General features: G+C 38.5%; 1 protein-coding gene across 7 annotated transcripts in view; it reads left to right on the top strand.

The window, feature by feature from the left end:
* Positions 1–13,950, top strand: part of LOC101161555 (cyclin-dependent kinase 17) — a 39,845-nt gene that overhangs the window by 11,841 nt on the left and 14,054 nt on the right. For 6 of the 7 annotated variants that reach the window (XR_002290545.2, XM_011477177.3, XM_011477175.3 and 3 more), the window contains one exon: positions 10,423–10,556. Coding sequence is in view for 6 of the 7 variants with exons in the window: in XM_011477177.3 (XP_011475479.1) it covers positions 10,423–10,556 (134 nt within the window). In the remaining variant the exon portion in view is untranslated. Of the gene's footprint in view, positions 1–3,408; positions 4,298–10,422; positions 10,557–13,950 lie in introns of those variants that run through there. The other variant, XM_011477178.3, reaches the window with a different exon arrangement.

The following is a 13,950-nucleotide window of genomic DNA, read 5'->3' as shown; positions in this document are numbered from 1 at the left end:
TTTTCATCCATTTGTGTTCTTAATTAAAAATCGTTTTTTTTTAAGCTGGTTCTTGGATGTTTACATTAGAAGGGCGTGGCTTGTGTTTCCTCTTTTTGACAGCCAGGCCAACACTCACTCCTACCTAAATAGCTCTGTTCCAGCCGAGAGTGATCTTTTCCCACCAGAGCCTGATCTCTCCTTCTCAGTTTGTTTGAGTATCTGTAGTTACTCTGCTGAGGATTACTGGACTGGCCTGTCTGTTTTTGTAGAGAGCAGGACAGCTGAAAGCTGCACACCTTTTCAAAAAAAAACCACCACAGGCTGCTGCTCTCCATGCCGTCGAAGATGTCGTCCCCTCTGCTGCCTCATCCTTGTCTCATGATCATTCAGCGAAATAGGAAAGACTGTAGGCTTTTCCATTAAGGAGGAGCCTTGTCTGTGCAAGGGCTTTAATGCAATGCATTAACATTGCATTAATAGCTGCAAACTCTCCCCTTCACCCGTGACACTCTCTGCCATCCATTTGCTCACTCCACTATTAGATTTAATATGAACAATGGAGTGGACTCCTTTTATATAGTTGGTTCCTGGAAGCTTCTAATGCATGTCAGGGTTTTTAGCAGTTTCAAGTTCAGACTTGCAGCTCGAGCAAAATGCTTGTTTTCATGAAGACTTCTTAGACTAATGGTGAGGTCTGTGGCAGTTGGAGTGTCAGGGGATTATAGGGTTTTCCATAAACAGAACTGGTAGATCCCGTAGTCCCCATAGATTAATAATTTATCTAAGATGCACATAAAAGCTTGCAGTAATTATTGTACCACCCCCTATTTGCCTCAATGGAATATTTCTTTTCTCTTTCATGTGTTTTCCTCAGGGGTGATAAAAATGCTTTTTAGTGTCTCTTTAGCCTCTAGTCTAACCACTTATGGATTTATGAATTAAGAAATATATTTAAAAAAAAGGTTCTTAGAAGGTGAGAATAAAAGAACCAACGATGAAGGAAGGCCTTGAGCAGAGGGAAAAGTGGCGTGAAATGGCTGCAGAAGAAGAAGGAACTCTTTGATGTATGCAGTTGGGAATATAACGCGCGATGGCTGTAGGGCGAGCTTTTGTCCTTGACTTTTGAAGCCCTCTGAAGCTGAAGAAATCTTTCCCATCAACATGCTGCTTTGATGTTGCACCGTAAAGGACTCTAATTCACCTGATACCGTGCATCGTCGGCCACAAAACATAAAGAAAGTTAGTTTGACTTTATTACTGAAGTGATTTGCTGCTTGACACATATTTATTGCTATTAAATTAGACTCACTAAAACAATCACATGATGCGTTAATGTTCCAAGCTTTCATGTTTAAATGTTAAAGACAAGTGGATTTTTAAACCAATGGATGAGCTAAAAGATGGTTTATAAAGGGTGTCTGTATTAAAGGTTGTTTTTGGAAGTAGTCTTAACATTAAATCTGTTATATTTGCAGGAGGGGTGTGAATGCTATTTCTGTTTTGTTAAGGTTAACGAGACAAAAAACCCACCCCAAAAAAAATCAAAAGTGGAAAAAAAGTGAAAATGGTAGCTACCAATCTGCAGTTGGGTGTTTGCAGTATATTTGACCCAAATCATACAACCATTGTTATCGTTTTTAAACTGGCGATCATCTTGTGATGCAGTCTTAACATCGACAACAACAAAAAGCATGCCGACATTGTTTCACCATTTGAATAATATTGATCTGGTATGAAAGATTAGCATTACATGTGCCTTCAAAGTGTGTCTCAAATGCATCACAATTAATCATGTATCCATTTTATTGGCTTCATTTATATAATTTTTTTACAAATTGTGCAGACTGATAAAATATTTGAGTCTGCGATCAGAAAAAAACACAAACATTAGTTATAACAGATTAAAATGATAGTTACTGTTCCTACAGTAAAACTTAGATTGAGAATGAAATTTAGAAAAAGTAATACATTTTATTATTATTATTTATTTAAACATGATGTCAGACATCCAATTCTGATGCAAAATAAAGATTTCCAGCAATAAAGGAAATTTTTGAAGCCTGAAAAGAGAAGAATCCATACCAATGAAGATGTCTGCATTACTTTAGTTTTATATAGAGGGGCTTAGACATTTGGTCTTAAACTATTCGGCAAAATATCCTGATTTATTGAATAACTTTTTATTATAAGTTGGAAACAAACTTTTTCAACACATTTTGAAGTATTTAAAGTCAATAACAAACAGAAGCTGGAGGTGTTTTTTCATAGCTTCATGGATTTCTCAAACAGCTGCATATATTTATAATAAAGCATCACACTGCACAACTTATTAGCAGCAATAAAACCACAGGTGCACTGCAGCACTAACATTTTATGCACATTATGGATTACGACAGTTTTATTGTGTTCAAGAAATGGGCCGGACTGTGTAAAGCTTCCTTCTTGGTGCTGTAACTTCTGATAAGAGTGTGGTAAAATCTCAAGTGGAGCTTATGTGTGTGTAGAACACCACGCCCGTTCATGGCTCGTTGTTTAGTTAAGTACAGACAATGATAATATCAGCCTCTTTATAGTCCTGGTACTCCTCTTTGTTATGTTGTATTACCATCAGTTTGATAGGAAGTTAAGGGAAGTGGGTCTCCTTATCTCCTGTTCTGTAAATGTTGAAACTAAAGATATCATTTCTCCTTCTTCCCTTGAGAGCTGCGATGAAAGGTTCTTCCTCAGAAAAGCTCATCACACACACAGACAGCTGTTTAACCAATGACAACATCAAAAAGCAGCCAAACGTTTTACAGTGGAAAAAACATCCCCAGAAAAAAACTGTTGAGTCATCTGTAAAGAGCAACCATTGATGCTTTGTACACTGCTGCTGTAATTATTATTATTATTTTTCAACATTTTGATTGAAGAGCCCCAAGAGGCTCTGTGCTTTCTCTAGCAGATTGTCAGTGCTATGTGGAATCTATTTTCTGTAGGTGCAAAGGCATTGGCATGGCAGGGTGTACATCTGTGATGCTCTTCTCAAGCATAATTAACTATGGCTTCTCCATCAGAAAAGGCAGAGACAGGAAACCAGTTTGGATGCTAGAGGCATCAAAACCAAAGCTCCAGGGTTTAATCTTCCTCCTCAGACAGTGATAAGAACAAACAGGAGACAGGGTAAAGACAGCGCACCAGGCAAAAGGATAGAAACATAGTGAGAAAAGAAGAAAATGTCATCCAAGTAAAAAGACGGCCAAGAAATTCAATACCATCTCTGAATCCTAACAGAGATAGAAAATGAGGGAGGGAAAGATGGAGACAGGAAGAGGTGGAGGGAGAAAGACTGTTGGCACATGAGAGGGAGGAGAATAATGGCAAGGTGAAGGGAGGGGCAAGAGCACTAACAACATTGAAAGCACTGATAGGGGTGCCACAGGCAAGGGGGGAGTGGTGGAGGGAGGGGAGAGCAAAGAAGAAGGCAGCACAACAACCTCAATAGACTGGTGAGCTAGAAAACAGGGGAAGAGCAAGGACGAGGCACTGAGGAAGACTACTGGAAAAGAGGCAGCGGGAATGAACACGGACTAACACAAGTAAAAGCAGACAGATGCAAGGAGGGGATGTTGCAGGCAGGGTCAGATAGTTGAGTAACTGGCAGATAAAACATTTTATTTTACTGCTAACAGCTCCAACATTGTCACTGTTTAGGTTGTGATGTCTGGATTATACAGGTGGAGACGAAACACTTGTTATTCTCTGAGTTCTGTGCTGGAGTGTGTTTAACTGTCTCTGCAGCATTTTTCACTTGCACAGTGTTTGACCTTCCTGAGTCAGCAAGCGGTGTGACTGCAGACAGGAAAAAAGTGAGAAAGGAGGAGTGGTGGAGGGAGCATCTACAGAAAAAAAAGAACAGAAAGAGGGAGAGCGTCAAAGTAGAGTAGCAGCTGAGGGAGTTGTTGCGTCTTGAACAGTGTGCTGCTCCGGCCCGCTCTGTTCCTGCCATGTAAGCTGGATGCCATCAAGACTGTCGGACTAAAAGCTAGACTTTAATAACCTGAGCTACTGGAAAAGGCTTGTTTCCTATTTTTTGGCTCTTTTGTGCATTTTTGACGCTGTCTAAATGGTAGTGCATTAAATTCAGCAGCAATGGATATGTCAAACAACTCTCAAGGGTGCTCGGCTCGTACTTCAAGGATGGGAGAATCCAAGGGGGGAGAAGCTAGAATGTGTGAGGGGATGAGAACAGGGGAGAGGGACACCCCACTGAGGCTATCACCTTTCCGCATGCTTCGAATGCTAGACTCATGTCGTCCTCCAGGAAACCGGATTGGTGAGTCTTAACGTTCATGATCATCTCCATCCTCAGGTTCAACAATATTCTCATCTCCCAGTTGTTCTTTTTGTAAAATGTTGCTCTGAGTGAATTACGGTAGTTTTTGTCACACTTAAAACCTTATAATTACACATCAACAGGGACATGTTTGTAGTTTTTTCTCTACAGCTGCATGAAGTGAAATTTACTACTTTAGAAAAAAAAGTGGTTTGTACAAAACCCTGTAGGTCTCATATCTGAAAAAAAATCTGATTTTCTTATTAGGTCTGATTACAAGATGGGATATTCTGATGCAGGCAAAATTATTAATATTTCTGTTGAATATTTTGCATAAAAGTGAAAATGTAACTTTTATATATTTGACTTTGACTTTTTCACAAATTCAATGGCTGAATGTGATTTCTATGCTGTCATATGCCTTGAAAAGTTTGTAAATTCTGTCCTAAAAGTACATTTGACGAGAAAAGGGAGACTCCAGCAGAGTCAAAGATTGTGCTTGGCTAATAATAGTGGGTAATAGGGACGTCCAATGTACTAGTGCAGCCTCAAGCAGTTAATGAAATTCGATTGTCTGGCTTTGTCAAATGAGAGCTAAAAACTGAAATGCTTTTAATGTTTTTTTTTTCTTTTGTTACCTCTTTCCTGCAAACTCTTTATGCTGTATTTTAGACATTTCTGTCATATGTTGATAATTTAAAACTTAAAATTTAGAATTATAAAAAAATAAGGACAATCATTTCATTAGAAGCCTAACAGGCATTTAAAATGGAATTGTAATCCATTGGTTGACTTCAAAGGTAGATGTCATATCTAGCTGTCATAAATTATACAAAAACCAAGACAATTTTACATCACAACTAAATGATCAACAATTACAACTAGTTTACCCAAACTAAATATTATATGTACATTTTATGTGTAAATAAACGAAATTAAATTTTGTGATACATGACGATCTCCAAAGTAGATTTTAGAAAAATAATGAAGAAAGAGGGATGGTAAATGAGAGGCAGACCATGCCCAAAGAGAGAAGTCATGACAGACGAAATTTTCTACACAAGAATAGATAAATACATAGAATTAAAATTTTGAAATATAATACAAATAACCTAAAAACATTTCCAATGTTTGTGAAAATAGTAGGTCAAATAGATTTTTTAAAATATATGTTTGCATTACTCAAAAAAGTACTTTCTTAACAATATTTCACAAGGAAAATAGGCCAAAGTGAAATAGTATTGCACCTATATTTGTTTGAACAAAACGTAGTGCACTTGTGGTATGTCATACCTACCGGTACAACAATAGGATTGTTGGAACGTCAGAACAAAATATACCATTAATATTTCTAAGAACTCCACAATCATTAACACAAAAAATAAATAAGTATATCCTTTTGGGTTATTCATCTTTTGTTATATTATGAGACAGGGCTTGAGTAACTTAATGTAAATGAATTCTGTGATGCTGCTTATATTGCATGTAAAATTAAATGTTTTGACTTTTTGGTTAGTATGGCGATTATAGTAATATACATTTTCCCAATTAATCAGGGTCATTATTCATTTTTCCCCCTCCAGTAAATGAAGTGGCGATCAGCTGTAGTATTTATTTTTAAACTTGTTCACATTTCATATTGATATTTGGCAGGACAGAAAGAAAGTCTGGGTTCATTCTGACCTTGCTTGGTTATTGTCAACAAACTGAACTTTTTAACTTCATAAATGTCAGCCGCTGTGACGCAAAAAACATGACCAAAAAAACCAGCAGCTGGCGGATAAGCTCTGCGCTTTTCCCACTCACACATGCGCTCACGTTCCATACACACATCCAAAAAATACAAACAAATGACAGATCATGTGCTTATTGTTGTCACACCCCCATGAGCCACTATCTTTCTTTCCATGTTCTAATACAGGTTGCTGACCCCAGCTCTTAATCTTCATCTATGCTCTTTCTTTATACAAAAATTACTAGCCCCCCCTATGAAAATTTCATTTTTTCACAACTATCTCCTAAGTTCTATTAAACAGAGCAATGATTTTTTAAACATAGCTTTTTCTAACATCCTAGCTTTAGTTTGGGCTAGGATTCCTCAGGAAATGAGTCAGAGACTTGTTGAAAACTACAACAAATAGTTGCAAGCTGTCATACAGGGAAAAGGATGCACAATTGACGACTAGCATCGGGGGGGCTAATAATTTTGACCCTGGTAGTTTTTTGTTTTTCTAAAAAGGTTTTATCTCCACATGCAACGTAAAATAATGTAAGCATTTAAAATAAAGGAAGGATGTTAGAAATAGCCATGTTCAAAGTTCTCTGCCCTGTTTAACAGCACTTAGGAGATAGTTGTGAAAAAATGAAATTTTCATAGGGTGATTAATAATTTCGTCCTCAAGTGCATTTTTTAACTCAGACCACAACAACATATCTGGCTATAAGCTAGCCTCCCAAATCTATTCTTACTGTCCAATATCTAGTTTCATCCAACTTATCATTAGCTTCTTGTTCAACGTTGCTGTATTTATTTCTATTCAATAGCTGCTGCTAAGCATTTCTGCTCTTGATTATGCCTCCATGCCAGAATGTGCTGAAGTGCTGAACACAGTAAATTGTCTGGATCCTCACTTGTCCATCTTTTCAAATTCTTGGGAGAGGGAAGAACATCATACATTTTATCATACACCACATACATCATACAGTTTTTCCTAATAATGTCCTTCCCTGCCTGCATAGTAAAATACGATTTACTTTAACTAGTCGTACCCTCCCTTCATAGTAGAAGGGTAGGTATGTAGGTAACTTAGGACATTTATGGTCTGATACAGTGTATTATGATCCCCTTACATGTTTATAGGTGAGAAGTAGAATGTGGCATGTTAATTCACTTTAGTGTTGATTGAAGTAACATAACATGAAAAATGGCATTAAAATGTTTTTAATAAAATAACTATGTCTTTTTGGTGTTTAGTAGCTGTTTTCTTGTTTGTGCCCTAGTTCATGGATTTTTTCCTTCTTGTTGAGGTCATTCTGTCTCATCTTCCTTTATTGGATAGGGTTTACCGAAACAGAGAAGATCAGTACCTCTCAGAATGGAGAAAGACCTAGTTGTATAAGGATACGCATCACAGGATACTTAACTCATCACAACCATGCCCACTTGTGTTTCTATCGGTGTGCAGATGACCTGGATCAGTTTCCTTTGGCTTGAGTATCCGTTACCTTTAGTTTTATGTTTCCCCATCTGTGACATGAGACTTAACTCTTGCTATCTGACAGTTGACTTCTCGGTTTTCTTACCATTGGACTTTCATTACTGTAATCTTATGTTTGCCTCTTACGCAACAGGATGACGGTCAGACTTTGGGATTTAAACCCTTTCGAAGGATTAACCCCAATAGGGAAATGTTTCACTATTAAACCATTGCTCATCAGTTTCAGTAGATAGACCATTAGTCCAGTGTAAGCTAAAGGTATCTTAAACACATGTTTTTGAACATATTATGTGAGAAAAAACACGAGGAAAGTACCACAGGGAAAGTATTATAATTTTTTAAACAGGAAGCTTTGAAATGAATCTCGGAACTCATCACAACAAGAAGTCAAACTTTTACGTCTTCAAACTATGGCCTTTATACTACAGGTGGTTAAAGTCAGGACGTCCAAAGTTCACAGTAGCTTTAATTTGACCTCCTAGAAAACATTTGCAAGCAGATCATATTTGTCAAGGAAAATTGGTATATGTTGTGGTACTAAAACTGATACACATATTCATTACTCTCAATAATGCTAAAAATATTATCAATATTATATGTGCATCCAGTACCATTTAAATAAAAACATGTACTTTGCTGCCATTTTATTTTAGGGTAGAATTAAAACCACTCTGATGCCAAAGTGTGGCCTTACCAGTAGCTCAGTTACCTCATTTGCACCTAGGCGTGTGGCAGAGGGCCAATTAGTAACTTTGTTGGAGGCAAGGGCAATTCAGTGCTGCCTGCAACTAAACAGTGGATGGTTTTGACTTCTTTCAAAATTAAAGGTCTTGTGGCAAGACACTGAACCCCACCATGCCTCTGGTGGGAGGTTGGCACCAGTGTTCGGAAGCAGAGCCGCCACCAGTGTGTGAATGATATATATAATCAATGATATTTATTACATAATTACAGTTTTTTACAATTGCTAAAACACAAGGTGCCATTCTCTAAACCAGCCCATCAATTCTTTTCTCAAAAATACCTCTTTCTGGTCTTAACCTAAAACGTAATTTGCTGTTAATTCACACTTTGCAAAACTCTGAGTCCACTCTTTACAGAACACTTCACAGATTCTCACTTTTAAAACCGTTGGCATTCACAGCACACATGATGCAAAGTTACTGTAACACAAAGAGGCAAAACTAAAACTATGCTTCATTAGGCATCATTAGCCTAACCCTAACCCTGTCAGAACTGAAGACACTTGTTGCAAATCAACTGCAGCAAAAATGAGGACAGTTCTAGAACAGCTGAGATACTTTTAAAAGATGGATAACAGACCAAGACAAGTCAGACCAAGACCCGGACCCACACAAAGACCCGAACCTAGACCAAAATCTGGACATACCTTGAAAAGGATAAGAATTTCTGATGAGATGCAGCCCACAAGTATAGTTCATTCACCATTCCTTAACCCAACTGAAAAAATGTTTTCTGCTTGGCATTGGAAGGTTGATGAGAGACAACCATACACTCGGGAAAACCTGTTGCAGACCATGGATATGACTTGTGATCACTTCAATTGAGTTCTGTAAATTCTGGATCAGGCACACGTTATCATTTTTTCCTGTTGTCTTGCTGGGGTGAACATTGGCTGTGATGTGGAGGAAGTCCTCTTGTCTGACCCGGGCCAGAGACAATGGGAACCTGGGTTTACAGTAAAAATAGAAATAAAAAAATCCCAAATACTAATACTCTTAATTTTGGGTGGGCTTTACCATTCTTTTTAAACCATTTTGGGTACATTGTCAAGTGTTTTGTAGTGTAGTGTGTTGCGTTTGCTGTGCGTTTTGTTAGTTTTAACAACAGTCTTCATTGTGACCTCAAAGTGAGCTTTTGACTCAGGAGTCAAGGATTTTGAATGTTTAGCCTATATTTTGTTTGGGGAAATTTGTCTGTTTCAGAAAATGTGTTTTAGCAATTTGAAAAAAACTGTAATGAAGCTCAAAGAAAAAAGGTTACAGTACATTTGTTTAGAAAGCCTGCAGCTTTTCATGACCCTGATACAAATATTCCCCTCATTGTTTCACTTTAGACAGTCTGTAGTGTTCTTTTTGTATTGCAACTAGTTTTAAATGAAATGAATGAACACAAATGACACAAATGATCAGTCTTAGATGTTGGGTGGTTCTTGCATATCACACACATACGTTTTCTGGTCTGGCCTACGGTTACCCAGCACCCATTCTGCTGTCACAAGCACTTAAGGAACTTCTTTTTCTTGCAAATGAATCTTATCTGTCGCTCTTTTGCCAGAGTGTGCGGCTGCTGCTTATTTATACACTACAGTCAATAATAATAGTACTGCTTTAGATTATTTTAGTATACTTCAAAAACACATAGAAAAGGGGGATAATGCACCAAACACACACTTCCAAAGGCATACTGAACGGGATGTTTGTGACCCAGTCTCCAAAACTGGGAGCCACACAGACAATTCAACCTTCCCCCCACATTTACACACACCAACACACAGACAACCTAGAAGGAAGCAGTCCTGTCAGCTGCACCGTGACTCATTAATCAGATGGATTCTGGGTCAGATGAAGGTGTGGGGGCGGCAGAGATTGGAAGGCTCCCGTTGCATGCAGTTACATCGATCTTTGACCTTCTTCTTATCTCACCACTGGCATTTTGAACACACTTGGTTAACTCCCAGTTACATGTAGCACAAATCCTCAAAGTTCTTTTTGACTGAAGAACGAAGACAGTCATAAATCGAGGAAAGGTGAGGTTTACTTAATTCAGCACCCTGTAGAAGGATTAAAAGACAGTATGATTGGCTGGCTGAATATCTATCCAGTCTGTCTAAGAATCCATTTAAAAAACTCAGTTTTCAATTACTGACTTTTTTTTATTCTACAGGTATCGTTCATGAAAATGTGAAGATGGGCTCAGATGGAGAGAGCGATCAAGCATCTGGAACATCTTCTGATGAGGTCCAGAGTCCAGTGAGGGTTCGAATGAGGAACAATCATCATCGCCGCATTTCTAATGAGGTATGACCTACAAAAAATTATTGAAGCTTTTATGAAAATCATCTTACTCTCAGAGAACTGTTAAAAAAATACACCAGTAAATCTGTAAGGTTTGACAGGGATGCCAATGACTGACAGGAAATCTGCTAAATGCCTTTCAAAACTAAAAAACCTTATAATGGTGCATGTTATTCACACATGCACAATTCTTTTACTTTCATTTTTTAAACTTATTGAATTAGTGAATGCAGAGACTTGTGTTCATCAGGGCATGAAAGCACAGTTAACACACCTTAGATTTTTTTTTTTTTTTTACAAATTAATGTCTTAAAGGGCCTATAAATCAAAAATCAACTTTTAGAGCTTTTAAGTGTATTATAATGTTCATTCCTCACAAAAAAAAACAAAAAACAAAGCATTTTTCTAAACACGCATTTCTGAGTATTCCTCTAAAAACTAGTCCTCTGAGCACCAGCCCCTCCCAACCCCCGAAAATGAGCAGATTCTCACGAGCTGACGTAGACCAGTGAGAACTGCCCCTTCCATGAAGAGCCTCCAGGCTAACACACACCCACTTTCTCCGCAGAGCTAGTAGTTTCTTTTTCTTTCTTTCGGCTTGTCCCAGCAGGGTCGCCACAGTGAATCATCCGTTATTGGTGGAAGATTCGCATGGTTATCTTGGCAATGGTTTTACGCCGGATGCCCTTCCTGACGCAACCTTCTCAATTTATCCGGGATTGGAACCGGCACACAGAGGTAGAGAAGGGAAGTAGAAGAGAAGGGAAGGAAGTAGAAGAGAAGGGAGTAGCTCGGAGTCGAACCCAGGTTTCACGGACGGAAGGCGCTGTAACCCAGCACGAGTAGTGTTTGGCAAAAAAGCTTTCCTTTTCTATAAACATCCATCTTTTCAATAGTTCTGATGTTGTTTGGTTTCATGGGCGAGATGCAGACACTAACCGACTGGCTTGGTTGATGTCACGAAATGGTTGGCACCCAAATGGAGCCAAAGCCGCAGCCTCAGGACAAAAGGCAAATAAGTAAAAAAAAATGGTATTTTTTCAATCTGTAAGTACCCAAAAAAATCTGCCAATGGGTAATAAAACTGGTCTTACGAAATATTCTTATTTAAAAAAATGTGTAGTCACTAAAGCCTTAGTCACAACTGCCATTACAGATGCATGTGGGGCTGTCTGCGGACTAAAAATGGGCCAATCTGCAATGGGAACGCAGGTGGTCCACACGAAATATCAAGAGCATGTACCACTAGCAAGGCATTAATGTTCATGCACCCTTCATGCATATTTTTTCTATGGACATGCTGCATGCAACAGCACCTGCATCTCACCTACTTTGCAGGAGATTCACAGAGATTTCCTTTTTTCTACCCCCCCACCCCAAATTTTGGGCCAGGGGGCTGGGTCAGATGAAGTGCTGGTCAAGGGAAAGCTGCGTGCTTCTTGCGTGCCCATTGCGCTTCCTTTGTGCGCAACCTGGCTGTTAGAAATGAGAAATTAAAACAGTAAGAGCAATTTTGTGTGGGTATCATAGACTGTAAAAACAATGGACAAATTGAGGTGTGACATCAACCATAGAAAATGCCTTGCTATTGAAAAACTATATTTAAAAAGTGTTAATAGGTTTTCCTTGGAGGACAGAAAAATAAGACAGTTTTTCTTGAAACAAGGGTCTTTTTATTCTCTTATGATTCAGTTTTTGCTGTGCAGAGGTCTAAAAGGGGGTTGGCAGAAATGTCCCAACTCTTATTTACCATCCATGTTGGTGTTTGAACATTTGACTAATGCTCTCTCTTTTTGAATGGTTTGTACATGGAACCAAAAACAACTACAAATTTGTTTTCCCCCCAACAGAAGTACATGGAGATGTCTATTTGAAACTGCATTCCATGTCATGTTTAGGTACATTGGGCTTTTAGTGAGCCAGTAGTTGTTTTAGCGTTACACATCCCTCACGTGTTGATTAGGTTCTGTGGATTTTTCTGATAAATTGCAGTGTTGGACACAGCAGCACTACTGGTACTTGAAATGCCTTTGGATACCCAGGTTCAGACTGCTGTTAGCAGTGAAAGGGACTAATTTGTACTCTGTTTATATGACGATGGAGGGGGAGTCTAAGAGAGGAGCATGCATAGACTAATTATAGATGGGCTAGTGATTCTTGCCAAGACCGGGGAGATCTAGAGGAGCAGGTTCAGGAGACCAGTTTAAAGGGTTTCTTCTTATGATCAAAGACAAAAATAAAGTGCAACTGTGCCAGAGTTGACTAAAAGGCTTTTTTCCCATTTGGCTGATATTATTAGGATATGATTTGGTGGAGAGTAGGTTGATGGAAGACAAAATGATGGTAGGAAATAATGTAAGAGCAACATTTTGTCTGAGCTACCCCCATCTGCTTTTCCCCCTCAGGAATCTGTCCATTCTTTTCTCTTCTGCTCCTACTTACTCCTCCTCCTCTTCTGTTTTTTTCCTCCTCCTCTCTTTGAGTGTGTGGATGGCACTCAGCACAGTGCCAGCCCACTCTCTTTCTCTCCCCATCAGCCTGTGTGTGTGTGTATGTGTGTGTGTGCAGCCATGTTTTGGGTCAGAGACATGCATCGCTGAAAGCGTGCATGTGTGAGTGCATAGAAAAACACATTATAAGAAGACAATGAGGGAGCTACTAGAGCTTTTCTGCATTGTGAGTATTGGAAAAGCATGTGCGTTTTTATGTTAGGGTGGGTCTTTATTCTTTTTCTACAAGTAAACGAGGGGGCATTGCTGTCAGTGTCTTTGTGACCTTGTGACCGTTATTACCCGTTTGGAAATGGGCTTACATCTTCCACTTTACGGAACTCCTTTGTTTTGACGGTCAAATGTCAGTCGCCTTAATGAATTAGCTGCAGTGTGTCGTTTGTGTCACATTACTCTGTATTGCATTGTTTTTAAATAAAGGTATATTTGGGGGGATTTTTAGCAAACATACTTCACATGCAGTGGGTTTTTTTTTATAGTAGTTTGTTGCACACTTGCACATCTTGCAAAGCATTGTTTAGATTATTTATTTTGTGTGTTTTAACCAGATTTAACTGCTTTTACAGTCAAGGTTTGCAAACATGTACCATTGCAAGAAATCTTTCCAAAAGGTTGGATGTTTTTATCCTTTAAACAATGTTCACATATTTACAATATCTCATTTTTTATACTAGATATTTTCCTTAAAGCTCATCGACTAGGAAAGTAATCTCTAATATCTGGGGGGTATTCTCTGCACTGCAATGCACCATGGGAAATGTGGACTATTTCGTAGTTGTAAAGTTAAAAGACGCATGCTTAAAACTACCAATACTAACAGAAACATGATGTTCAGATCTTTATTTTTTATTTATTTTCTTTACGTCTAAACACAGCATTTCCATCAG

Source organism: Oryzias latipes, chromosome 7 (assembly GCF_002234675.1).
Source record: "Oryzias latipes chromosome 7, ASM223467v1".
Taxonomy (NCBI): domain Eukaryota; kingdom Metazoa; phylum Chordata; class Actinopteri; order Beloniformes; family Adrianichthyidae; genus Oryzias; species Oryzias latipes.
Note: the sequence above shows the minus strand (reverse complement) of the source record. Positions and strands in the feature narration are given on the sequence as shown.